We start from the raw sequence: 27,168 nt of genomic DNA, 5'->3' as shown, positions 1-27,168 counted from the left end.
GGCCAGCCCGGCCCCGCCGCTCCGCCCGGGGCTCTGCCCCGCCCGCCCCGAGGGTCCCGCCCGCCCCGAGGGTCCCGCCCCGCCGGCCGCGGGCGGAGCGGCTCCCCCGGCCCGCGCGGAGGCAGCGCCGGCTCCGTGAGGGGCGGCCGGGCCTTGTCGTGGCGCGCCCCTCTCGGCGCTTCCGCTCCGCTGAGCGGGCAGGGAATGCAATTAGAAAAAACAGTGATAGCGAACCCTCCGCTTTCATCGGGAATTGTTCTGGGAGTTAGTTAGGCTCATTGCTAAAAATATGTTTCATTTTGTATTTGGCTGCTGAATGACACTGACTCGTTTTCGGTCCCTGCTTTTTTCCTGTGACTATGAATGCTTCATCACTGACATTCTGTTTTTTTAAAGAGGTAGAACAAATTAATTGCCACCGAAATTCTCTTTGGTCAGCTAACTTGGGATCTCTGAATCTCTCTCTCAGATCTTGTATCCTTTAAACGGGCGTCTATTGCAAAGATGAACAATAGCTACAGAAGGTGACTCAGGCTAATTAACATTGTATACCAAATGGAGGGACTCTGTAAGTAAATAGGCTTCAAGGAGCTTGAAATAAACCCTGTATTTCTCTAACTGATATCAGGCAGAGATACCAAAAATTACAAAAAAAAAATTTCCTCTTAATTCAGAGCTGGGGGAGTTAGGTACATCTGTGGAATCAAGAAACAAAAGTAAGACTCCCACTCAGGATATTCCATGATTCTATGATTCTGTGCCTTGTAGTTCATTACTGTTAGAAGATGTGGCCAAGTTTCTTGATAACCAGTGATACAATTATTTCTTTGGACTTCCAATTTTTTATTTAAAAAGTGTAGCACAGTGTTTTAAAATTATGCCACCTTCACATGGAAGTGGAAACATCATTACATTTATTTTGCTCTGGCCCAATACAAGCAAGTTTTAATTAAAACATCTGTGAGTTTTGTGTAATTTTTTCCTTTTGAAAAGCACAGAGCTGTTAAGTTCCTTCCTAAAATTATAACTTCATACTTCTAAAAAACAGTTCCCCGAGAGCTAAGGTGCAGAGGTCTAAATCCTCACAGAAGTAGAATGTTAATTAGTTTCAATAAGCAAAAACAGTGTGACAGCAAATGGCCTAATATGGAGTTAACTCAATCCTGTAAGTCCTTTCTGGAAATTAGTTCCCCTGGGAAAGGACGATGAAATTCCTCATAGATGACTAGAATAAAGATCTCCACGTGCAGCTTCAACTGCAAGTTTGCAGCAGTGAACAAATTCTAACTCTTGGCATCGCGTATCCAACGGAGCCGTTTATCCTCAAGGAATGGCAATGTTTTCAACACTATGAAATCTTCCTCTGGCTCCCCAGAGTGATCCTTTCCTCTAGACCATACTGGACGTCCAGAAGGGCTCATTGAGATTGCCTGAGAAGGTGTCACAGCTCATGTAGGCATAATCTCGGGATATGGAGAACAGCAGGGAGTACACTCCCACGGAGCAGGGACCCGCGTGGTCCTCCCTTTTCAAATCCCTACTCACACTGTGTGAGGGAGGATCTGCTGTCATAGAACGGGCCAAGAAGGACAGGTGGGCGATACGAACCCAGCCACTTGATGGTGCACAGGAATTTGGCTGGTGGTGAGCATTTTGAGGCTCGGAACACCGCTTCCACTGTGTCCTGTATCTGATGCAAAGCCTCACCAGCAGGAGAGTTTCTAGCTACATAATGAAGATAGCAGTGGAGTTTGAGTTTAGCCAGCTGGAATAACTCCACTTTGGTGTAGGGTTCATAGGAACCCCCCAGTCTGTGGGTCTTGTTCAAGGTCAGCATTCCACTCTGGGGGCTGTGGGGCTCGGTGCACTCTACAGCATCTGTGCTCCCTCCCATGGTTCCAAGCACTGAGATGGAGTTTGCTTCAAGAGAGCCTCTTTTAAAGAGAGAGATTAGTTTGCACAGCTTGTTTTGCTTGCTTTTCCTTTCTCTTTCTCTCTAGCTCTATCCAGCCCACTAAGATATTTCAATCTCAGACATGTAAATATTCTTTGAACATATGAACAATTATGCTTTTAATCTGATTTACTAAGACAAGGCCCATGTAATCACATTGTCCTACCTCCTGCTCTTTCATGTCCATCTCTTAAATTGTTTGTAAATCTGTTTGCAAATCTCAGCCAAGTTTGATAGAGCAAATGACCTTTTAAAGATATTAAATTCTTACAAGCATTGTGAAAACTGGAAGCTGGATAGATTAAAAGTGGAAACTCAACATTTAGCTACTTTTGTGGCTTACTGGCAAGCTGATCAATACCACCATGGCACAGAACCAGACACAGCACACCACCCAGCAGAAAGGTGGGCAATATGGGAAGGACAAAACAATGGCATGGCTGGGAGGGCCATGGGATGGTGTGGAGTAACTGCTGAGGAATGGTTTTACCAGAGGTAAGTCCCAAGAGAAGCTGCTTTATTTTGTAGGGAAATATCAAAAGCACAGCTGACATCAGAGGAAGGGCCATTAGATTAAAATCGGGAGGATCATGATTTGAATCTACCTTATTTGTGACATCTGCGAAATCACTGAACTCTTCTATCCTTCAGTTCCTCCATCAAAACCAGTGAAGCATTCAGAGCTCCTCATGTCATGCAGGTTGTTATTTATGAAGGTAGTTCAGTGTTTCTGATACTAGTCAGGGTGCGTGGGGAATGCTACAGCATACACAGAACAAGCTAAAAGGTGGTGTACCTTTTCCCTTTCTTCTTAACTCAGAAAGAAAAAGCAATTGCAGGAGAAGGACTGGGTTTAGCATCAGTGCAAGATGAGAGATGGGCACCAGTAATCCCTGTTGAGTCCAACCCAGTGCCTCTTTTCTTGAAGGCTCATTTAGATCAAAAGTTCATTTTTTGCAGCTTATGAAAGACACACTTGCTCCACACTCTCTTCTGGATGGCTGAAAGCCGCAGGACAGTCGTGACCGTGAGGAACGCTGGTTTTGACCTGCAGCCTTCCTGTAGCCCCGGGGTCAGCAGCTCTTGGACATTTTGCATCTAATATTAAAACAAACGCTGGTGTTCAGCAGTCTCTGGAGGAAAGACGGGGTTCGGCCTGTCTCCAGCTCCCGAGTGGCTCTGGAGAAGAAGGAGGAGGAGGATGGCTGCCTGCAGGGTGCACTGCTGCCCCACTGCACCGCGCCCGCCCCACGGGGCATCCCCTCCGGCAGGAGCTGCTTCTCCAGCTGGGCTGACACCGGTTTTTTTAAGCACAGCAATAAATAAGCCAAAATACACTGACTGCGGGCACGGCCCTGTTGTGTTTGTGTAAAATTAAATGTTACCCTCGTTAAGCGCCTGCGTTACAGCGCAGCCCTTCAGTCACCGAGGGACGAAGTGAAGCCACTGTTACAGTTCTCTGGCAAAAGAGATACATGAATTATTTCTAAATTAGTTTATGTATGTGTTCAGTGGACTGTGTGACAGGTCTCAGTTGTTGATCTTGCAGTTTGTCCTGTCTAAACGTGAAGTTCATCGAGGGCTGAGGCAGAGGTCATACTGCCACTTGAAAAGGCATCCTCTGGAGTTTTGAGCCTGTGGAGCTGTTTCACATGAGGCAGAGTATGACTCATGCTAATGAAAAGGGTAAAGAAGATTTTTTTAAAGAAATATATCGCAGTTAAATTAGTTTAGACAGCATGACATCAGAGAGTAATTAAATAGGTTTGTTGGAATTCCGTTTCCAATTCCAGAGTTCAGGTTTGTAAAAGATTTCTGAGCACCTGCAGGTCTCTGTGTGTGAAATATTTTCACTGGAAAGGATTCAAAACTCAAAACTTTAAAAAAACCTTTTAACACAGAGGCAGCATTACGCCATTCTTCCTTCTTGGAAAAAAAAAAAAAAGCCTTGGATTTAAACAAGACTCCTTCAAGTTTTCAGTCAGTTTTACAGAAGAAAACGAGGTGGTAAACTTTCTCTTTTCAAGAACAAGTTCTTTATAGCTGCTAACTGAAGTCAGGGGAGATCGTATCTGAGTACATGAGCATTTCCACTATGGGACTGGATACAAGTATTGAACAACGATATTTGAAATGTTTTAATCTCAAACGAAAACCATTTTTGCTAACTTTGGTTTTTAATTTCTTTCATGTTTTCTTCTGCCAAACTGGAGGAACCTTTTCTGATTTTTTCTTTAGTGGCATTCAGAGGAAGACCAGAGGATGAAAATCCTGCATTTTCTCACTTTACTGCTTTGGCATTTGACTTGGCTGTCTCTGGATCTAGTTCCTGGAGCGCTGAGTAATTCTGAAGCAGGCCAGGGTAACCCAGGATCTAAACTAGGTTTTTTGAAAGCAGAAGGAAAGGAGAGGAATCCCTCCGCACGGGCAGGTACACTGAGGACTGCAAGCCATGGATACAGTGCTGGGACCTCAAAGGCCAGGACTAAAAGCAGTGCTGTTCAGGCTGGAGCTCTGCTGGCCAAGAATGATGAGTCAAAGAAGGTTCCCTCAAGAACAGCAGCCACGGAGGGCAAGGTAGGACATCTCCCCAGCAGACCTTCTGGAGTAAGGACAGTGACTCCAAAGGTTCAAAATCTTAGCAGCAAGGTGGCTTTGAAAAAAACTGGCACAAGCAGTACTGACACTGATTCTTTCAAAACCAAAAAGACTAAAGAGCCTGTAACCCAGAGGGAAGCTAAGGAAACTTTCCGACATCCCCCGATAACGCCACATGAATACATGCTCTCTTTGTACAGGACTCTCTCAGATGCAGAAAGAAAGGGTGTTAATGGAAGTGTAAAACTGGAGGCTGGACTTGCCAATACAATAACCAGCTTTATAGACAAAGGACAAGGTAAGAAAGGAGCTTGTGTGTGAGTGTGGACAGAGAGAGATGCCTGAGTGTGTTTATAAATGCAGAGAGTATTGGAAAATAATCATACTTTGTTAAAGTCAAATAGCTCTTTTTAATGTAAATGAAATCACACAACTTTGCTGCAGATTTTGTCCTCCTGCTTTATCTTGGAAAACTCATTTACAGGCAGAACTAGATGGTTGTGTGGCAGCCAAAGAAAACATTTAGAAAGTATTTTAGATGCATATTGTTGAAAATCAATCAGTCTTTGCATGCTTAGGTGTTTAAAAACCTTTTGCATTTTTTTCTTATTTTCTTTCAGACTAGCTGGAAACTAGCTCATGGAAATGGGTAATGTTAGACTGTAGTGTACCTAAGAACATATATGCTAAGAACAGAGTTTATCTGTGAAAAAAACCCACAAGTTTCAGTATGAATGGGCCAGTGTGGCTTGTTCAAGGTAGAATTGTAAGGAACTACACTGCAGACCCAGGAGTCATTATCCTGTGGGGTGGTTGTATCTGTACTAGCTCAAAACTTTCAGGTACCACCAAGGAGCCCACAGCTCTGCACAGACTACCAAGGGTAAAAACTTCCGGGACTCCAGAACCTGCAGCTCAACATTCCGGTTCCAAACACTTTTGGAAATTTGGGCTAGTGTTTGCTTTCACAGGAGAAATAACCAGGATCCCAACAAATGGTGTTCACCTCGCCACTCTGCCTGGGGAGCCCCATGTTGCTTCCAGTGACATTTGTAAGAATTTTGTCACATTCTTAAGGAAGCAACACAGGCTACAGCTGGTGAAGGAATTGTGATGAAAGACTCACCAGGACTGGATTTGTTTGCCATCTCTTCATTAATAGCTTGGCTGCTGGGAAGGGGGGATACACTGCTCACAAGTGCTGCCTTCAGGTTCTCAGCTTGCCACTGGAAGGCACTGTTAATGGCACATCACTGGAAGGCTGGCTCAGCCATATTCCTCACCAGCTGAAGCAAGCAAATGTAAAGTCAGGATAAAGGGAGGAATGTTTCTCTGCCCAGTTTGAAAAATTGTGAATCACGTGGGGTTTAGTTAATTAGGCAATTATCCTTGTGTCTGGCAGTTCCTGGGGATGCTGGTTTTAAAGGACTAATTCACTATTGTATCATCTAAGGGTAAATTTGCTCATGTTTGGAGCCAGCACGAGGCCTGGCCGCCACAGAAGCTCTGTTTCAGTAATTTAAGTCAGATATAAGTGGTGAATAGGTCCTGTGAGTGCTCAGCCCTTAAAAAGCATTATTTTTCAATTGGCTAATCACGACTTTGAAGGCAGAAAATGCCACTGGTGAAATAAATGATATTTCTACAAGGCAGACTCAGAAACTCATTTCCCTGGTAAGTCCCTGAGTTCTTCTGAGTCCCTGCATGGAGCTGATCCCTTAGACAAAAATTGCTCTTTCTGTTCAGTGGGCTAAATTCCAGGCTTATGAGCAAATTTGAGGAAAACCATTAAGAATTGAATAACTGATATTGGTCTGTGCTTGATACACATTTAAAAACGCGTGTGCTTTTTTTAGATGAGCGAACACCAACTATAAGAAAACAAAAATATATTTTTGACATCAGTGCATTAGAAAAAGATGGTTTGCTGGGAGCAGAGCTTCGAATATTGAGAAAAAAACCTTCTGATACATGGAAGTCTCATTCTTCTGGAAAAACTTCCCAAGTGAAATTATTTAGTTGCTCTACAAACAGACAAGCCTCAACACTCCTGGACTCTCGAACTGTCAGTATCACTGATACACCCAAGTGGGAAGTGTTTGACATCTGGAAACTTTTCAGAAACTTTAAAAACTTGGTTAACTTGTGTTTTGAGCTGGAAACTTTTGACAGGGGGAGAGCTGTTGATCTCAGGAGTGTGGGATTTAATAGAACGGGAAGACAGGTCAATGAAAAGGCTCTGTTCTTGGTGTTTGGGAGGACGAAAAAAAGAGACTTATTCTTCAATGAAATCAAAGCTAGATCCGGCCAAGATGACAAAACTGTTTATGAGTACTTATTCAACCAGAGGCGGAAGAGAAGAGCCCCTCTAGCAACACGGCAAGGGAAGAGGCCCACCAAGAATCTGAAGGCGAGGTGTAGCAGAAAAGCCCTCCACGTGAATTTTAAGGATATGGGCTGGGATGACTGGATAATAGCCCCTCTGGAGTATGAAGCGTATCACTGCGAAGGGCTCTGTGAATTCCCCCTCCGATCCCACCTGGAGCCCACCAACCACGCAGTTATCCAGACATTAATGAACTCGATGGACCCGGAATCAACCCCCCCGACTTGCTGTGTCCCAACCCGTCTGAGCCCCATCAGCATCCTTTTCATTGACTCTGCAAACAACGTGGTCTACAAGCAGTACGAAGACATGGTGGTGGAGTCGTGTGGTTGTAGGTAGCAGAACAGCTGCTCACATGAATATGTTATGAAAAGTAATACAACACATTGGACATAGCTTCTCCTCAATCACGGTTAGCTAGATTTCTTACCTCTAGGGTAAGTATGTTTACAAGGATGTAGCAATAAATCCAGTGTTTCTGTATGTCTCTCCATGGACATATTTCAGTAGCATTTGGATGCTGTCACTCAGCTGGATTTAAGGCCTTGTGCCGCTGGCAACACAGGACTGACCCTAAGTGAAGTCCATGACAGAGAAGATGATACCTCTACACCTTGAGATCTCCTGCCTTTAGCCTTGAGGCAGTGGATAGAGATGGTATCAGTGAGCTGTGGATATGACCTGTTTGTTCCTTTGAACATTGTTCTTGAGACTGAATTTCTGTCTGATTCCCATGTGCTTTGTCCATTCATAAATGTCAGAAAAGAGGCCCAATATTGAGAAGAGTTGTGTTCTGGTGTGTCCCCATCTTGGTGTAAATAGTTGCACTGTAATATGATTTCTTTCTGATTAGCTCTTGAAACTATGCATATATTAAAAGGGGTCATTAAATATAATATGTTGGTTTAGTTTTAAGTTTTACATGAAGATAGGTGATGCAGGAGGTATTTGCTTCCATGTATGTTTTCCTCCAAGCTACATATCTTTCTTAAGTATCCACCTTTCCATTATTATGTAGCAAAATATATTATGCTGTATAAGGTCCAAGTTGTTCTCAAATGCTCATAGTAAAAGTGTTCAATTATTGCATAAGATGTAATAAATTATTGACATAGTGCTGCATTGTGCCTAGTTGTCCAACTCTGCATAATTATAACGCAATTAAGAAATTTTTTTATGTTTTTGTACAATAAATACAAGTGAAAGGGGCTTTTCTGTGCAGCAGAATACCAGGGGTATGCAAAACAAGTCTGTGTATTTTGCTGCCACAGAGAGAAACTGTGGAAACAATGAAAGAAAGATCTGAAAGGAAGGCCTGGTTTGATCTGGTGGGGAATGACACTATCACTTGATGTATTTGGGGCAAAAATGAGTTATGCAGATGGTTGCAAAAGAGCTTTGGTATCCTTTTATTGCACCCTCCAAGGGCTGTGTGCTTGTACATCCCCTTTATCTATTCCAGACATGGATTTTAAATGGTATTACTCCTGTATGTTTCCACCCACAAAAGTAGTACCAAATGTTCAACTACAGATGGATCAGCAAGGTCCTATGAACCATCAGAAATTACTGAAGGAGTTTATCAATAGTACAAAATAGAAATGCTAAGGTTTGATTTTCCTTAGACCATCAAGCCATAAGATTTGCTGGCTCTGCACAGCATCACAGGTGTGGGTACTGGCAGGGAGCTGAGTACAGTCCCCAAGGTCCTTTTGCTCAGTACCCCAGTCTGGACATGCTCAAGCTCACATCAGCAGCAAACCGTCCTAAATTCCTGGTCAACGGCCAAAAACAGTGACATAAAGCTCTGCCCTTCCTCCTGCACTCTCTGGGCAGCTGAGCCTTTAACCAGCTTAACTTGCCTGGATAAGCAGCCTTGCTGCCAGACACCTGGGGAAGCCCTGTGCAGGTGACCTGCCCTGTGCTCACCTGCAGCTCGGGGATGCAGAACAGCCCTGCAGGGAGATTTGGTCTGTGAGATTTGCTCAGCGCTGTCATTCCTGCCTGCAGGGGCTGACACTGCCTGGTTTTCCTGCCTGCTGCAAACCCGGAGACCAGAAAGCTGCCCTTGCCCGGACAGTGAATGCCCAGCGTGCAGGGCAGCAGGCACACAGAATAACGAGCGCTTGCAGCTACTTCATAACAAGTGCATGAGAAATTCGGGCATTTTATGGGTCAGGGCTGCCCGCAGGGATTCTCCATCTCCCTTCCAGACTCTCAGTGTGCACTCCCAGGTCCTGCTCTTCCTCATCCTGATGGAGTCTTAGGCCGGGCCCAGCAGTTACTAACCCCAGCACTAACTGCTTATCACCAGCCAATCTTTCAAAACTTCAAGTATAAGCTTTACTAAAAGCTGATTTTTACCATTGCTACTGTAGGAGAGAAAACATTCCCCTGCCAAGTCGACAGCCAGGAGGGCAGCTCAGGCTTTTTTCCCCCAATCTGTTCAAGCAGTTCTTTTTCTTCTCCTGGCTGTTTTCAGGTGTGTTTGCAGCTTCCTCTAGCACTGGCTCCAGCTATCTCCTGGAGAGGTTTGCTAGATGACCATGACAACGGGTTGTCTCCTTTCTTCCTTAGGCAAGTGCTGCTCCCACTCTCTGGGAACGCTGTTTGCACATTCCCAAGGAAATCTCTGTTCTGACGTATGAGACACAGCTGTGCCATGCCAGTTATTAACCACACAGGCATGTACCTCAGTGGCTCAGGGTGATCAGTTTAAAATAGCAAATACTGCCTAATTAAATACACTTGAAGCAAATCTAAGTTAAGACAAGTTAACTCCTGGGATTAGGACTGCCTGCATGGGGCAGTTTGCTTTAGTACCACCTGGGTTCATCAAGTGCTGGAACAATTTTGGTGGACAAGAGCACTGGTAGTACACGCAAGGCATGATGATAGTTTGGAAATCTGAGGGGGAAAATTCCTGCTCAGTTCATGCTGCAGAGCTGGTGACCAACGTGCAAGTCCTGGTGAGTCTGGTCACGACAGAAAGTTTCTAAAGCCTAGTTGGTATAAAACTATGAGGTTCTTTCTTGCTGTCCTTGTATGACTTTTTCAGTGCATGAAAAAAGCAAGATAAGGGTTCAGGTAAATGGTATTTAAATTGAGTATGTATCAGCATCTAAATGGAAAAATATGCCAAGGTTTTGCAATTATCCCAAAACAAACAGTATGATCTGAGGAAAAATTAAAAGAAATACTGACAACTAAAGTCTTAAAAAACGCCCTTTGGTAATCATTCAAAAGCCCATATTCTGGTTGGTTATACCTAGAAAGGAAAAGCAAAAAACCAAACCACAAGTAGGTCTGTAATATCAGTTTAAACAAATTTGAAACTACAGACAGTAAAATGCTGGAATTATAATGGATTGTTACTGCTTCAAAATTGGGTTTGGCCAAAACAGAAGCAGTTTCAGCCCAAGTGTCCAGGTTAGGAGGTAACATGACATTCAGTTTGCTTGGCTGGTCTCTCAAATGTGGTGACATCCACAAGGGACAGCCCTGGCACTGCTCAAGATTGGTTCAGCTCAAAGTGAAGAGTTTATAAACCTGGGCATAGGAACAGGGGAGGTTTTTTCACTTTTAGGTCTTAAATTGAGTATTCTTGGTTTATACCATTAGTTATAAACCAGTATTGTGATGTCCAGAGTGTCCTTTTGCATTTACATTGGGAACTTGTTCGATAACACTGGGAATTGTGGTTCAACACTATTTTATTCTGGAATGCTCTGCTGACTTTCCCCATGGTGTAAATGTGTACTAGCCTATAGGTGCTTTACTGGTACATTGTTGGAGGCATTGGAATCCCCTAGCAGACTTCTGTCTACTCACAAATTGTTGCCAGTCTTGTCAAGACTTTACATGGCAATCTGCAGTTTCAGTTACCTGGCATGAGAACAGAAACAGGCATGGAAACTTCCCAAGGTACATGTAGGTCACAGACGAGTACCAAAGAAAAACCCAGGCGGGGTTCACTCAATCTTCATTCCCCTCCAAACCCAGGGATTTAGGAATAAGGCACACCCTGGAGTTGACACCCAGCACAGAACCTGGAGAAAAACAGAGAACCTTGACATTGGCCAAGGAAGGGGTGGAGTCACCATCCCTGGAAGTGTTCAGCAAACAAGCAGATGGGACATTTGGTGATGTGGTTTAGTGGAGGTCTTTTCCAACCTGAGTGATTCTGTGATTCTATGACTGCAGGATCTTGGCGCTACTTTCTTTAGCCAGGTCATTATATAACGTGCAAAGATGGACACCCTAAATTATTATTATGGCTTTCTTCCCATGGGTGAGTTGGTGTGAGCAACTGGTTGGCAGAAACCTGAGCTGTAAAGCAATACAGGTTAAAAGTTCAGCTTTCCACCTTTATGATGGCAGGTTTCACTCTCTCACTGAAAATGCCTCATTTGTATTTACTTTTTAGGGTCATTATCTGTCCCACGAGAGTCTTTGTGAAGGTCCAAATTTCAAATAAACAGTACACTATAAGACAGGTATGTGTGGATAATTTTTGTTGTGTTTGGCTAAAATATGGGTACTAAGCTCAATAGGTAAACATAAAAGTATGCCATTGAAAACAATGCATTCCCATTAGTGTTTGAATATGTGCCTAAACTCCGTGTACACTTTTACATGGTTATGTCATTTCCTGTGTAAAATGGGCTTGTTTATACAGCAGCCATATGAAAGATGCAGGAACCCGCTATGTGGGCTATTTGAAGCTTTCTTTAAAAAACATAAAAACCCCTTGACCCTTGTATAATAAAAGGTGTTAAAAGATACTGCTTTTATAACATCTTAGCCAAGACTAATAAGAATGTACAAAGCAAACAATATTTTTTTTTACTCCATAGTCCTGGTCAATCGTGTTATTTTATGGATTTACTATTGCTGTTGGGTAGTAAAATGATATTTAAAAATAAAATTGCAGGAGATTTCATTGCTTCTCAACAAATTCAATAAACAATAATCTTAACATTTTTTGAAAAACAGTAAATATGGAGCACTAAATGCACTTTGCTGAGTGCTCAGAATAGCCCATTTATTCTGTCATTCTGAGTTCACTGATGTCCCTGTTTTCCTGGTTGTTTTTTTTCAGAACTAGTTTCAACTTTCTGCAGTGATTTGGCCAGCTGAAGTAATGCAAATGGATTCAGTTTCCCCTGATGTCATTTTGAAGGGCACAGCTGTCAAGAAAAAATTACTTAGTCAACAATAACAGTGATTAATTGGCTGACCCTCTGCTAGGGGACAGAAAATGTTCTTTTCACTGTTTTTTCTCTTAGAATCTCTTTGATATAATATCTTAAGCCATACTTTGCCATCCAGGAATCCAAGCTGATCAGCATCTGCCCATCATACTGCCAGAGAAATGCCATTAAACTAATTAAATTGAATTAAAATGAAGTTATTGCTTCTTCACATCCGGTTTCCATCTGCCTGTTTTTACACAATGCCATTGATTGTGGCATAAAGTCAGAAATAAGCCTTTAACTGATAAAACCAGACACATTTGAGTTTGCTCATGCAAATGCCTTCAAAACATTAATCTTTCCCCAGAAATTTTAGAAGAGAAACACAACTTGGGTCCTCCCCATGCTGAGAGAAAGGGATAGATATCTTCCCTTCAGCTCTCTTTTCTGCAAAGGTGAAACAAGACTCATAAACTTCAGATGGCAAAGAAGTCATTAACTCATAGGATTGGTGATCAGGTTACAGGAACCCAGCTAGGGAGGATAAAGGGCGAAAGGCAGTGAGGGGAGAAGCAGGAGGAGGTGCTCTAAGGGAATGTGGCTTGGGAGAGAGGACCTGGGGACAAGTGGCTCTCAGGGGGATGCAGACAGGCAGCCCCCACAGCAGGGGAGGACAGCAGGGGCTGAGACTGGGTGAAAGACTGAATAATAAGGTGGAGCAAATGCAGGAGCAGCTATAGAGTGGATGTACCTCCAAGTATGCATGAGCTGGGTGGGTGTCAATGCTGCCAGCAGAACAGACATATCCCAGGTAACAAACACCAGGACAAGAGGACACAGACTCAAGGTGTGCCACGGGAGGTTCAGGTTGGCCATCAGGAAGAATGTCTGCACAGAAAAGTTGTCAGGCATTGGCAGGGGCTGCCCAGGGCAGTGGTGGAGTCACCATTCCTGGAGGTGTTGAAGAAACAACTGGATGTGACACTCAGTGCTGTGGTTTAGTTGACAAGGTGGTGATCAGCCAAAGGTTGGATTCAATGATCTCAGAAGTTTTCTCCAACCGAAATGATTCTGTGGTTCTCTCAATGTACCTACCAGAAAAAAAACCCTTATTCTGAGGGCTTGGTGCAAGTAATTCTTTCTTAGCATTTGCCTGTCCTTCCCATGCTAGTGGCTTCCAGGGCTTTATTGAGAGCTCTAGCCCAGGAGCTGCTGAAGGCTTAGAGCAAGAGCAGGCTGCTGGATCGTGGGATGAAACAATTGTTAAGGTTGGAAAAGACCTCCAAGATCATGGAGTCCAACCCTTAACCAAACATTGCCAGGTTTACCACTAACCCATGTCCCCATGTGCCACATCCACACATTTTTGAACACCTCCAGGGATGGTGACTCCACCACTGCCATGGGCAGGCTGTTCAATGACTGACCACCCTTTCCAGGAAAAAATTGTCCTTAATATCCAACCTAAACCTCCCCTGGCATAACTTGAGACTGTTTTCTCTTGTCCTGCCACTTGTTCACCTGGGTGAAGAGACCAACCCCCACCTGGCGACAATTTCCTTCCCTCCTGAGTATCCTTTTCTCCAGGCTGAGCCCGCCCAGCTCTCTCAGCTTCTTCTCATCACACCTGTGCTCCAGACCCTTCCCCAGCTCCACTGCCATTCTCTGGACACACTTCAGCCCCTCAATGTCTTTCTTGTCATGAGGGACCCAGAACTAGTTCCAGGATTCAAGGTGCCCAGCACTGGAGGATGATCCCTGCCCTGGCCCTGCTGGCCACACCTTTGCTGGTGCAATATTTTAGAAGCTCAGCAGAAGCAAATAATTTCTGACAGTGACATTGAACAGCCAGGAACAGCAGTAACTTTCCCACAACACTGACTATGTGCTGTTGTGGGAGTCCAAACCAAGAGAGGTTAGAAACCTGAGTCTGGATGATGAGGGACTTTCATTTATGAGACTTTCAGGTGGATCACAAATGCCTTTGCTGGGCCACAGGCACAAGCAGTCTGTCTTCTCCTAGCCATGTGCAGCCTGGGCTTAAAAGGTAGCTCTGGACTTTACAAAGTGCTTAACTTTGGCATTTTTGTGCTTTTCACAGCAGCCCTTGGCTCCAGCAGCTGATTCAGAGCACTAAAGTAAGCAGCTTCCCCCACAGCAAGAGGGAAGAGCCAGGCCCTGGGAGAGTAAGCTGAAGTGTCTGTGCAGAGCAGGAGCTGGTGAGTGACACCAGGCACAGTGTCCCAAACAAGCCTCCTGGCTGGGCACAGGTACTGGTATTTGGGTCCCTCTGTCCTGCTGGGATTCAGATGCAAGCATGAGAGGATCTTACTGTCCAGGAAAAAAAGGAGTGGAGAGGCTCCTCTTAAACACAAGAGGCCCTGGGTTTGTTGGGGGTTTTTTATTGTCAAGGTGATGAGAGCTTGGGCCCAGTTCCTCTTCCCTGCTGCAGTTCTACCTGGCTAGAGGCACCAGGAGGGGAACACCCCATGCCTCCCACTGCTACTGGGAAAGTCACACGCCTGCCTGTGCCCCACAATACGAAGCTGGACAGCGGGGCTGAGACAGACACCTACCCCTGTATACCCTTAGGGGAACAGCTGATCTGACCTCGAGGAAGGACTTAAAGTACATGCTTCCACATTTTACTGATTCCTTTTATTTCCTGTGTTCTTAGGTAAGGTTACCTAAGAAAGTTACAGCTGGTTACAGACAGCCTGGTAGTTCAGGAGCATTGTGAGAACAGCTGCTAGATTAATCAATAGACAGGCAAGAAACACTGAGTGTGAGGAAGGAGAGAGGAGAGAAAGAAAGGACTTGAGCAACTGGCAGGAGCATAATAATATTTGATCAGTAAACTCCAGAAAATATAAGAAAATATAAGATGGAATCTTTCAGTGGCATAGAAACTTTAAACACAATTTGATTCTTTGGAATTCTAGAAAAGTGACCTGCTCTTTATCTCAAAATACAGTGGAACTATCTGTCTCTCAAAGCATTATAAGATTTTTTGTAAGAGAAAAAGTCATAACAAATAATTCACTTCTTGCAACAGTAATGAAATATTCCCCATGCCAGTAAGATAAGAAAGTGATGAGGAGCATGTGCTGGCACTGTCAGAGTTTTAAAACATTCAACCTGCACCAATAAGCCTACTGGTTTTTAAGAAATCTTAGGATTCTGGGGAAATTCCAGAGGTTTGGGAGTCTCAAGAGAAAAGGAGCTTAATTCAGTACTTTAAAGGGTGGCTGTTCTGAACTGGCAATTATAAGCAAATTCTGGGGCTGTTGATACTGCATCTAATAACGTGTTTGAAGGATGGCAATTTAATTCACAGGTGATAAGGGCAAGAACAATGAGGATCATGTGGCCCGATGAGCTCTGCTTACCCCAGGTAAAAAATTTTCCTTCTGAGTCCCTGAAGTGTCAGCTCCGTTTTCACAAAAATCAGAGAAGCAAATACAACTTTAAGAATGACTGAGAGGGAAATAGAGAATAAATGAGAAAACAATATGCAGCCACTGGACACAACTCTGAAACACTTCGGGATACAAAAGAGCTGCACAAGGGCAGTAAGAAGGACGGGAAGTTTGGAACAGCTTCTGTGAGAGGAGTAATTAGACTGGAGCCCTTCAGTGAAAGGTGACTGGGGCAAAAAGGAAAAGTGGTGAGGACTAAGAATGTGAACTGGGAGCAAGTTTTCTCTCAAACAAGAACCACAGTTCTAGTGGCTCAGGACAGGCTTGAAGCAAACAGAAAGACACTGATTCCCCCAGGGCAGCCCAGCTGCAGAACTCCTGAGCACACCCTGGGTGGGATGCTAGAATTTATGTATGTTTAAAAAAAAAAAAGGAAGAAAGATCCATGAAAAGCTGCTGACCATGAATGAGTCCATGGGACTTTCTAAGCCCCAGGTAGCTGGAAGTTCAAAAGCTCTGCCGAGAAAACCTTGCTGCACATTTGTCCTGTCTTTATTTTCTTTGTAGTGATCTGCTGTTCCCTATAGGAGATGAGCTCCATGGGATCCATGGTCTAACTTGGCAAAACCATTCTTCCATATGAAGCCCAAAACTCAGAGTAAACTGCTGCAATGGGACATCATGGCTCAAACCAGTAGGACTTACCAGGGGCTGGCCAGTGTCCTCTTAGAGGAGCATGGCAGTCTGATGTGATGCCTCTTTTCCCATCTATTTTTTTAAAAAGCCTATTTTTAAAGTTCTGTGGAATCAAATGACGCTATGTAATAGCTGGGTATTACATATTTGGAAAGAGAGATTCAGGATTGATTTAAAGACCGAAAGTTTTAAAAAGCTCACCACATTCAGCGCTAAGCTAATTCTGGGAATATTAGCACTTCATTTTTTAATAAGCAGCTATTTCTACTTACTGTCCAGTTTCCACTTTGAATTACTGAATTGGCTTCTTTGTCTGCTGCATGAAAAAACTTACTCCCATGGGCATTGTTCTACCTGTACAGACTGTGATGAATGTTTTTCTCTTATTTTCTGTGGAAGGGGCTGATCGACTTTGTTCTGCTTTTACTGTGCACCTTCATTACCAGATTTTTTTTCTTGGGGTTTTCCTTTAGGCTCTCACTTCTCCAAATACTTTTAGTATGTAAACACCAGAACTCATTTAATGTTGCAGTAACAGTCTCATCAACACCACAGAGGCACTACTAACTTTCTACTTTTACTGGATTTTGACCTTTACAGTCTGGGGATCAGCTTTCCCTCTCAGCTCCAGCATCACGTTAGGAGTTCAGAATCAGCTTTCTATTATAACCAACCCTGCTTTTCCATAATTGCTGCTTTCTAATGAAAAGCTTTCCATTTTATAAGTTCTTGCCTCAGAGTTGAAAATCCTTGTTTACAGCTGAGTTAAAAACCAGTTCGGTGCCACTAAAAAGTCTCTGCTTGACATGATTTATGTAATTCCTGTTACTCATTATGAAGTAAAAGTTACTGTGCTTTTTAGGGTGAGGTGTTGGGACAAGTGAAGGTGGAACCTCATGAGCCCTGTCAGTGCCAGGCTTCAGAGCAGAGCCCAGGGTCCCAGGCTGGAGGGGTCACCACCATCCCACCTCCATCCTAGGAGGAGCAAGCTCCTCAAGAAGTCGTAGAAGAAGGATGCTGGCAGCATCCTGTACGCCTGGAATGGTGAGGTGCTGGGCTTCAAGAGCTGGGCAGGGGACTGACAAACCCTCTGCTGCTCACAGATATTTGCTAAAACCCTTTGTCCCAGGACATTCTCCAGACATCCCAAGGATGTGAAGATCAAGATGTGCTCTCTTTGGCATGGACTTAAAGTTTGCTTGACAGCTGCTCTGGACCAGATGCCTGATTCATACAGATTTAGTTCTCCTGTCAGCCCTGGGAAGCACACGCTCTCAGATCACTGGAGGAGGTTTGCACCTCTTGCTGTGAGTCCATACGGTGCCTCTGTAACCTGCTTGCAACCTGCTTGTAACCTGCTTGTAGCTGCTTATTCCTGGCAGAGGGCACGTGCCATGCCAGAGTTCTCACCAATGCCATGCTTTCCCAACACAGTGCCAGCTGTCTTGAGGTTTACATTTTGGACACTGGGTGGTTGGTTTTTTTCTCCAGTGGTGCCCAGTGCAGCCAGTACAGACACCCCAGAGCAGCATTGGCTCCCCTGGGCCAGGAGGAGTTGTTCAGGCACCCCAAGGGCTCCTGGGCTGCTGTGACTCACCAGCCTCCGAGAAGCTGTAGGAGTGCACTGCTGGACACAGCCCCTCTAATGAGGCTGGGCCTTCTCCTCGTTTTTCTGGGATACAGGCAGTACACTGGCACTGCATGCGCCATCCTGTAGCTCAGTCCCTCAAGATTCTTCAGAGCAGCAAAAGCTTCTCCCTGCCACTGCATGCCCTATTCACAGCGTGGGGCTCTTGTTGGGAGCCATGTGGGGGGAGGGAAGAAGGAATGACTGCTGGAAGGTGGTGGGGTGAGGGATGGTGGGGCCATTTCTCAGTTAGAATTGCTCAGTCTTTGCTAGGAAGGACTGACAGCGTGTCTCTGGTACATTATCCCAGATAGCCAGACCTTGCCCCATATTATATGGTTTTCATCACAAACATAAAAGTACTTGGTATAAAACAGAAGGTCAGGAAGGTTTAAGACATGGTATATGAGAAAACATTTTCCAGATTTCAGCTTCCTCCAAGGTAATATGCAAGTGTAATTAAAACAGAACCTGGAAATATAGAGTACAGTACCCTATTGAAAGTGTGTTGTATGAGCTGAACTCCCTTCATTGATAGTTTTCCAAAACACACAGCTGCAATAATCTTTATCCAGGAGAAGGGAATAAATTAAGTCTGAACACCTCTGCATATAGTACAGTACAGTGTATAGCCCTGCACCCCATATAACCTCGGAGAGGTAATGGAAAGCTGAAGGAGGCGCAAGTGGAAAACCTCTCTGACCAGCAAACACTTTCTTCTTCTGAAAGCAGACAGATGGGAAGAAAAGCTCATGAAACAGAGGCAGCTTAAGTACTGGGATGTCTCGTTTCTGCTCAAGTCGTTGAGACTGTGCAGTGGCAGGGTGCCAAAGCACACTCCAGGTTTGACAGGTGGGGAGGGGAACGTCCTGGGCTTGCCCAGCAAACAGGGAGTATTGATGGCCGGCTAACATGAACAAAAAGGAGTTTATCATATTTAACAGTAGCAGCAGCCACTAGGATATAAAAGCCTGGAAAAAGTAACCAGGTCCTATTTCTACTCCCCCTGAACAGTTTAGCCATGGAGTTCAGGTTGTGCTTGCCAGGCTTCACCAAACTCAGCGAGGTGCAGCACTGAGCAGCCTGTTCTGCTTCACATCTGCTTTTCCTTCTGCAGCACTGGTGCAAGAAGAGGGGTAACTCCCTTCTGGAGACCAGAGCAAGGACTGCTTTGCACCTCTAGCACCCCCAGATCAGGGAATTGATCTCCATACTTGCCAAACCTTTCAAGGTACATAGTGAATTGTAAGGATTGTACTTTTAATGAAAAATACATCTTAATTTCATATTTTTAAATAGCATTTTTCCTGGGAAATGGCAACAGAAAAACGTATGCATACTGACACCCCAAACTGAGTCTTATGGGGAGGACTAAGCACCTTTATATTGCTAAAATATAATTTACTTCCATTAGAAGTCCTTTTTCAGCTTGTAATGTATTCCTAAGGGTAGACTTGGCCTCAAAGTGTTCAGATTTACTCCACATGAAAAGGAAAAAAATTCTGCAAGAGTGAAGTATGACAAATTTGTTTCTGAACTACCAGTTCAAGCTTAGAAATGCCCTTTTCCTTCAGCGACAGCCAGAGGCAGGAATCCAGTGAACCCAGGTTTCCCCGTGTGGTCAGATGGCCCCTCACCACACTGCTGGAACTCGGAGTTCTGCTAAGAGCAGTGCAGACATATCCAGGAAAGCTCTGGAAGAAGTCAATCCACATATACCAGTGCTCCAAGGTATATGTTATCACTGATCTGCACTTCCAGTCCTAAAGGAGTGCATGAGACAGGATACAGTGCCAGATCCACACTGGCTCCAGTGGTACATACAAAGCCCTTTCAGAACCTGGAGCACTGGGAAAGACACTCATGTAGTTGTGGGGGCCAGCTGGCACTTCTGCACTATTGGCACAGAACCAGAATTAATAAGACCTGTTGGACTTGAACTGAGTTTTTTCTATTGGGTTTCTCTTTATCATGATCTCCACAGCATGCTGGAATACCCATAAGGACTATTTTCCCTCTTGTTAGCTAGAATGTCCTAGCCCTGCTTGTCCCAGGTAACATGGACAGATCCTCTTTCCTCACATGGCCATGAGATTCCTTTGACTTTCCTTCTGCAGAAGTAGGAACAGGTGTTCAAGAAGGAAAATTATTACAATTTAAAGTCTTTACTTAGACAGGAATTCGAGAATGAGCGGAGGAAAGATCGAATTTGAAAGATTTGTACTTTTGCCCTGGTCTAAAGTTCTGTTTGTTTTTCAGAAGGAGGGAGCTCCCCCCAGCAAATGTTGGGCTAACAATTGCCTTATCAAGATGATTTTGATTCTTATATGTCCAAGAAAAGAAAAATACAAGAGGCTGTTATGGGACTTTACTGCAAGATGGTCAGTTAACCTGCATAGTTAACATTTTAGAATATAAAAGCGCAGGCCTGCATAAAAATGATCAGTCTGCTTTTCCATGTGAAAACAGGAAAAGCATGTGCTATGATAACATTCAAAATAAAATTATATGCTGATGGGGAATGAGGAGGACAGGAAGATCAAATATTTAAATGTCTTCATTTCAAAGTTATTTATCATTCCTTGTTAATTAGGACAAAAAGGAAAGAGAGTTGTAGTAATGACCAGTGAACCAGCCTGGGAGAGGTTAAATGCATAATTTCAGGACCACAGTAGTCCAAGGATCTCTGTGCAGTGTATGGAAAGTCTTTTGATAGTGGACAGAAATACATAAATTACGAAAACACACAGAAAATTGGTTTCCTGGTGAGTTAGACACAGTCTGATTGCAGAATGGTCTGCATGGAACATCATCCCTGCAGGAGAGGAGAAATTGGGGCAAGTAAAAATTACCAGGAGAGGTCATAAAGGTGCCTGTGTCTGAAGCCTGAAAAGTGGAAAATCCATGAAAGATTTAACCTGGAGATTCCAGCTTAGATGTGTGTGTTAGCAATAGGATCCTGCAATTCCTCACTCCCTCCCTTCAGTGCCTCTGCCCTCCCCTAAACTCGAAGTCTGTGCTCATTGCTGTCTCCATGTGCTGGTGCCCAATGAGTCTCCTCTCATTCTCTGCATGCACATACATCCAGCCTTACCACTGCATGTGTCAGCACTTTCAAGGAAGGGTGTTCTTCTGTCCCTCTGTTTTCCATTTCTCCTTCACTTAAACTCTTCTAGACTGCTTTCTCCCAGTCCTTGATTTGTGGCCCCTTATCTCCTCCCTATAAGAGCTGCTCCCTCCAGCCTCTTGGAATGGTAAACTCGGAGCCACGTCTGCAAGTAAGAGAGAAGACAGGATTGAGGCCAAATCAGGAGGCCCATTAAATATAATGTATTAAACAATGAGTTATTATTATAAACAATAAGAAATTTATTTTAGAATTCATTATATACATTAAGCATCATCATATCCTTTCCGATCCTTCTTTTCTGTTCAGCCACATGAACAACTGAGGCCATGGCTCATGTTTCAGCAAACAGATGACAGCAAGTTTCTCAGCCTCTTTAGCGGCCTCAGGTGACAATCTCCCAGGAAGAGGAGAATCTTCCACATGAAAGATTCTTTATCTCAGATATAAGATCCACGTAGCTGTGGAGCTGCCCACTGAGCAGAGCTGAGTGGAGGAGCTTAAGGACAGCAAAAGGGTATGTAAAGGGGAATAAATTGCCAGTGCTCTGAGGGAATCCCATCAGAACTGAAACTGAAATTGAAATTCAGGTCCACAGCCAACTGTTCTGGCTTCATGTCCCATCAGAGGCTGTGCTGTTCTGTTCCCTCAGGGAGCTGTCAGACAGACTGATAAGGAAAGGACTTGGTGCTACATGGAGCAGTGACAGGCAGAGGAATCTTAGGTGGGACAGTAACTTTTTCCAACTGAGGTGTGTCAGAATCCTTCTGTGCATTATTAGGTAGGACTAACACAAACCCAGGTGAGTGTCAGTATTTATCAGACACAGCTCTGAGCTGGGAAGTGTCCACTGTGGTGGACAGACCATGTCACGCCACTGAGAGACTGCTGGTGGCAAGAGCCTTTTCTCTGCATGACTACACACTGTAGGGCCTCTTGAGCATTGTCATTTTTAATGGCTGTAACTCATTAATGGCAAAGAGGGTTCACAAAAGTGTTATCATTCCCCTCCATCACCTTCCCATAAAAAATTTGCTGTCAACAATGGTATTTAATATTGCTTTGAGTGTAGTGCACAAAGGGCAGCTTAGCAAATAGAAAGCAACAAAACCAGCTTTAACCTTCCTGCCTGGAATTTGCCACAGGCACAAGAACAAAATGAAATGTAGCATTTCCCCAACAGAGATCCCACAGTTCCCTGCATTGTTCAACATCCTGCCTCGTGTCAGAACAACTTGTTCACTAAACACCTTGTCAGACACAGTTAAACCCCCTTCAGCAGATAGCTGTGGGGAGTCAGAACATCTCAGGAAAGACCAGCTGCAAGCACAGGGATCTGGGATGCCTGTGGATAGGAAGTCCAGACAGGTGATTCCATTGGCCCCCTGAGGCCTGATATTTAAGAACATATGAAAGATTTCTAAGGACTACTGTGAAGTTTCAGGGCCATTAAAGCAGCTGCTACTGCCCTCTTGAGATGCTGACATCCCAGTTAATGTGCTGGGAAAGAGAGGAGGACAATATTATAGTTCCCCAAGCCCTCTAAGCCAGCGCTCCTGACGACAGCGCAGCCTTGCTCCCTGCCCCAGCTGCTGCTGCTCACATCTGCACCAGCACTGAGTTTGTGAGGTGATGTGGATGTGATCCAGATTCAGTCTAACCTGGCAAAACAAGCCAGCTCGGTTCACCCCATCGGGTCACTGCTCAGGCTCACTCTGAGGCCTCATGAAAGCTGGTGCCAGCAGCAGCCAGGAGCAGGGAACACGCAAGAGGGACAGGTGGGATGTCTCTTGGCAGGGAATACGTAGCAGGGACAGGCAGGATGGCTTCTGGCAGCAAGGTGCTGGCTCTGGGGGACTCTGGGTGAGGGACTCTGCCATGTTCTCCTGGTACTATCCCAGTGCTAATACCTGTGCAGGCTCACACTGATGCTTGGGGCAGCCAGGATGGCCTTACCAACCTCAGCCACGGGATCTATGGCTGCTTCCATGCCAATCTCCCTGCTGCCCCGGGGCAGAGCCACCATCCCCCAGGACATGGCTGACAGCAGCAGGCAGGCACAGCTCTGCCACCTCTGCCCCTCCCAAACCAAACCCCAGCACAGACCTGGAGCCTCCCATACTGTTGCAAAATGTGGTATATGTTAAGATTATCTTAAGTTAGGATGCTCTTTGGTTTAAGGCCTTTGTATACTTTCAAGCCTAATGATCAAGAAAGGAGACCCCATCAGTGGAACATCCTCTACCCATGGACATCCTGTAACTAACACGCTTTAAGGATGTTGTAAATCAAAATGCTGATATATGTCTATGTCTACACGGCTGACCTGGCAAAATACTCAAGGTGCATGTATCCTATAGGTGAACTATGTTCATTGTAACACTAAAAATCCTGCCTCCATGTCAAAAAGACTCCTGGGTTATGTAACTTATATGGAAACTACTAACCAATCCTAACAGAGGGGCTGTACTTGGGAAGTTACTAACTCTGAATTTCTGTGTCTAAAAAATGCTGCTCAAAGTCTGCTGGAGCATGCTGGACTTCTGGAACATCAGCAAGCACCCAGGCTTGCACAACCCTGAAATAAATAATCTTGCTGACCTTTACTTCCATTGGGCAGACGATCATACACAGCACCAAGAATAGGACTAGATGCTTCCTTTCTCAAGGAAAGGTGGTGACATTCACATGCAGATCCCAGTTTGGCATCAGGAGCTCAGTTCCAAGGTTGAACATGTCCAGGGATTGCTACAATGCAACAAGTTCCAAGAAAGAGAGGGCTTGCTGGCCTTTGCTTCCTGTTGGGCAGCCCATCATCTGCACCTGGAACACAGGGGCTACTTGCTTTCCTTTCCATGGAAAAGCACTGTCACTCCCATTCAGGGGCCCATCACCAAAATTTATGATACCACCTCCATATCTGAGGATTGCTCACACACAAAAGGTGCCAGGACAGAAAAGTCTTGCTGGCCTTTACCACCACTAGGCAGGTGATCACCTGCAGCACCAACAAGAGGAATAGGTGTTTCCCTTCCCCAAGAAAGGTGCTTTGATTCACTTTCTGGACCCCACCTCTGCAATTTGGTGGCAAAATTTGTTCCAAAACTGAATAGATCTGGGGATTGCTCCTACATGAGATGTGAGAGGTCAGAAAGCTGTTGCTGGCTTTTACTGTTGAGGAATAAATCTGGTCCAGGTAACTTGGCCTGCAAACTGAAGACTTTGATGAAGACTGAAACGCAGATTGAGCTCAGGGTGGGAGCCAGGAGCTGCCAACCTTTGGTTAACAAAAGGCACACAAAGACAGGTCCAGGTGACTGAACACTGAGAAACATAGCAGGAGCCAGGGAAGTGGATGGACACAGAGAGGCTGACAGGAGCCAAAGACTCAGGAGGAAGAGCTGAGCACACTTTGATGTGATTGGACTGTGAAGGGATAAAAGCCCAGGGGTTCAAGGTCCCTCCCCAGAGGTACCGGCTCGAGCTGTGTTCCTGCACCATGAATAAATTGTTTTGTGGAATGAGACGTGTGAGACTCTGCTATGGGAAGCCTGGTCTGACTGTGTGAGAGTGGGGAGAGTGCAGGGAGTCAATGGGGGCACCCTTTGGCTCACTTGAGCCGCCCACTGTGAAGGGGCTTCGGTTTGAAAAAAATGGATTCAGGAGATAAATTTTTAGCAATATAATATTGAACATTTATTAGGAGAACAAAGGCAAATCACAGCGCTGGGGCGCTTGGCAATATTGCCAAAGGCGCCCTCCATTCATTTTACTGTGGGCTTAAGTACTCTCTTAAACTGTTATATATTCATTAAGCCCAGAAAGTCATTTACACTTCACTCACCTTTCCCCCCTCTCCGGTCTCTGCCCCTTCCGCCTCGGTGCTCGGGATCGCTTCAGAACTGCAGACAGGCCCCCTCTCTCCGGTGCCTCCGCAGTCTCCAGCCTCATTTGCAGCTACCAGTTCCCTTGGGAGCTGTGAGCTCTGATGAGGTAACAATCTTCCTGGGATGCACGCGGTTTATCTTCTTTGGTTCTCTAAGATATCTTGGTTCCTGGCTCTGTAGTTTCTCAGCTCAAAAGACATTTATTACCATGTGTTTATTAATACATTTCTTAAAATATTACAACTATTTCGAAGTTACAATTTACCCTAATGGTAAAATTTATGGTTTCTACTTAACTACATTTTACTTTAACGCTATTTCTACATAGCACATCATCACTTATAAATGTTAAAATCCTATATGAGAAAGACAACATTTATCATTCATTCATTTATCACAGCTTCCAGCAGTGAAAGTCTCTGACCTTTGGCAGTGTGACTGCCAGGGAATCACAGAATGGTCAGAATGGGAAGCTTCCTTAACACTGACTCCCATGGGCAGCCTATAACCTGCGCTTTAAACACTGGGGAAAGGTGCTCTCCTTCCCGTGGACACACAATTACATAATTACTCTCTCGGGCGGGTCGTTATCGGCTCGTTGCACGCCGGGGAAGGATCCCGATGCTGTGGGCCAGCGCCGCGCCTCACGCCGCCTCACGCCGCCTCACGCCGCCTCACGCCGCCTCACGCCGCCTCACGCCGCCTCACGCCGCCTCACGCCGCCTCACGCCGCCTCACGCCGCCTCACGCCGCCTCACGCCGCCATGCCGCCCGGCGCTTCCCGCGGAAGGGGCAGGGCCGCGCCGGCGGAAGCGGCGCCGGGGACTGATGGCGGCGCTGGTGCGGGCCCTGGTGAGTAGAGGGAGGAGGGACGGAGCGAAGGAAGGAGAGGAGAGAGCGCTGGTGGTGAGGGGGCGAGTGGCGTGTGGAGCCCGGGCTGTGCCCGCGCCGCCCCTGTGGCGGCCTCCCCCTGCAGCCCGAGGGGTGTCAGCAGGGGCTACTCCCGCTTCCCGCCCTGTGGCCTCGCACCCCATGTCTGGCGGAGCAGCGGGTCGAGCGTTTCCCGCGGAGTTTGTGTTTGCAGAAGGGTTAGTGGGGGGTTGGAGCGTGTTCAGGGATGGGAACGGAGCTGGGGAAAGGGCTGGAGCACCAGGAGCGGCTGAGGGAGCTGGGAGGGGCTCAGCTTGGAGAAAAGGAGGCTCAGAGGGAATCTTCTGTCTCTCCACAACTCCCCGACAGGAGGGTGCAACCAGGTGGGGTTCGGACTCCGTTCCCAGGGAACAACGGATAGGATGAGAGGAAACAGCTTCAAACTGTGCCAGAGGACGTTCAGCTTGGACATCAGGAGGAATTTCTACACTGAAAGGGTGGTCAGGCATTGGAAGGGGCTGGCCAGGCAGGTGGTGGAGTCACCATCCCTGGGGGTGTTTAAGGGACTCAGTGCCATGGTCTAGTTGACGTGGTGGTATTGGGGTTATAGGTTGAACACGATGATCTCTGAGGTCTTTTCCAGCCTAATTGATCCTGTGATTCTGTTGTGTAAGGGTTTGGGCTCCTGGTGGGGGCTGGAGACACGTGTCTGCCAGTGGGACTCCTCTGGGCTCAGTGTGTGCCCCGTGGGGTGGGCATTGCCCTTATGGGAGTATCCCCTCTCACTCCGGAGCTGTTTGATAGCAAGGATAGTGTAAAGCTTCCAGTTCCTGTGTTACTGATCACCACAGGGCAGTGGTGGAGTCACCGTCCCTGGAAGAGTTCGAACGCCATGTGGATGTGGCACTTGGTGACAAGGTTTAGTAATGGACTCAGCAGTGCTGGGTTAGTGGTTGGACTTGATCATCTTAGAGGGCTTTTCCAACCGTAGTGGTTCTGTGATTCAGATTGGAAGTGTTTGGGTTCCTGTGAAAGTGTGGATTTCTGATCACGCCACTCCTTTCTTCTTTCCCATGCATTTGTGTGCGTTTTTTCTTTCTATTACCCTTTGAAGCATCTGCAGCAGAGCTCCTCTTTTTAGCCTATTGTCTAGAAAAGGGAATTTTATACCTGGATGTGATCTTACATCACCACACAAATACAGGGGTGGCCAGTGCTGCTAAGTAGGGACAGACTTCCCAGGAACAGGAAAGGCCTTTGGTAAGGGGGTGATATCCACTTATGAAATCAGTCCCCCAGGTGCTCGGAGCCGATGGCTCAGGGTGTGGTTTCCCCAAGCACGGTGAGCCCTGCCCTTTCCACCCTCAAGGTGAAAGCAGCCAAGCACAAACCTGCCCGAGACAGCTGAA

The 27,168-nt window shown here is 45.6% G+C and overlaps 2 protein-coding genes and 3 long non-coding RNA genes across 6 annotated transcripts in view; 4 read left to right on the top strand and 1 right to left on the bottom strand.

The window, feature by feature from the left end:
* Positions 1-4,216: 4,216 nt before the first annotated feature.
* Positions 4,217-7,815, top strand: GDF5 (growth differentiation factor 5). The gene is made up of 2 exons (XM_069034426.1): positions 4,217-4,850; positions 6,409-7,815. Exons 1-2 carry the CDS (start codon positions 4,217-4,219, stop codon positions 7,275-7,277), a joined length of 1,503 nt encoding a protein of 500 aa, XP_068890527.1. The 3' UTR covers positions 7,278-7,815.
* An 825-nt stretch (positions 7,816-8,640) lies between these two features.
* On the top strand, positions 8,641-12,362 carry LOC138121177 (uncharacterized). The gene is made up of 3 exons (XR_011156122.1): positions 8,641-9,907; positions 11,365-11,434; positions 12,040-12,362. It is a non-coding gene; the product is annotated as an uncharacterized lncRNA (long non-coding RNA).
* LOC138121178 (uncharacterized) lies at positions 9,917-25,549 on the bottom strand. The gene is made up of 4 exons (XR_011156123.1): positions 25,461-25,549; positions 24,847-25,077; positions 20,970-21,147; positions 9,917-10,987 (listed from the first exon to the last, which is right to left on the bottom strand). It is a non-coding gene; the product is annotated as an uncharacterized lncRNA (long non-coding RNA).
* On the top strand, positions 13,767-18,489 carry LOC138121179 (uncharacterized). Its single transcript, XR_011156124.1, has 4 exons — positions 13,767-13,867; positions 14,235-14,352; positions 15,471-15,527; positions 17,111-18,489. It is a non-coding gene; the product is annotated as an uncharacterized lncRNA (long non-coding RNA).
* UQCC1 (ubiquinol-cytochrome c reductase complex assembly factor 1) overlaps positions 25,511-27,168 on the top strand; it is a 46,535-nt gene continuing 44,877 nt past the window's right edge. For both annotated transcript variants that reach the window (XM_069034429.1, XM_069034428.1), the window contains exon 1: positions 25,511-25,741. In XM_069034429.1, the coding sequence (XP_068890530.1) occupies positions 25,511-25,741 (231 nt within the window). The remainder of the gene's footprint in view (positions 25,742-27,168) is intronic.

This window comes from Aphelocoma coerulescens, chromosome 20 (genome assembly GCF_041296385.1).
Source record: "Aphelocoma coerulescens isolate FSJ_1873_10779 chromosome 20, UR_Acoe_1.0, whole genome shotgun sequence".
Lineage (NCBI taxonomy): Eukaryota > Metazoa > Chordata > Aves > Passeriformes > Corvidae > Aphelocoma > Aphelocoma coerulescens.
Note: the sequence above shows the minus strand (reverse complement) of the source record. Positions and strands in the feature narration are given on the sequence as shown.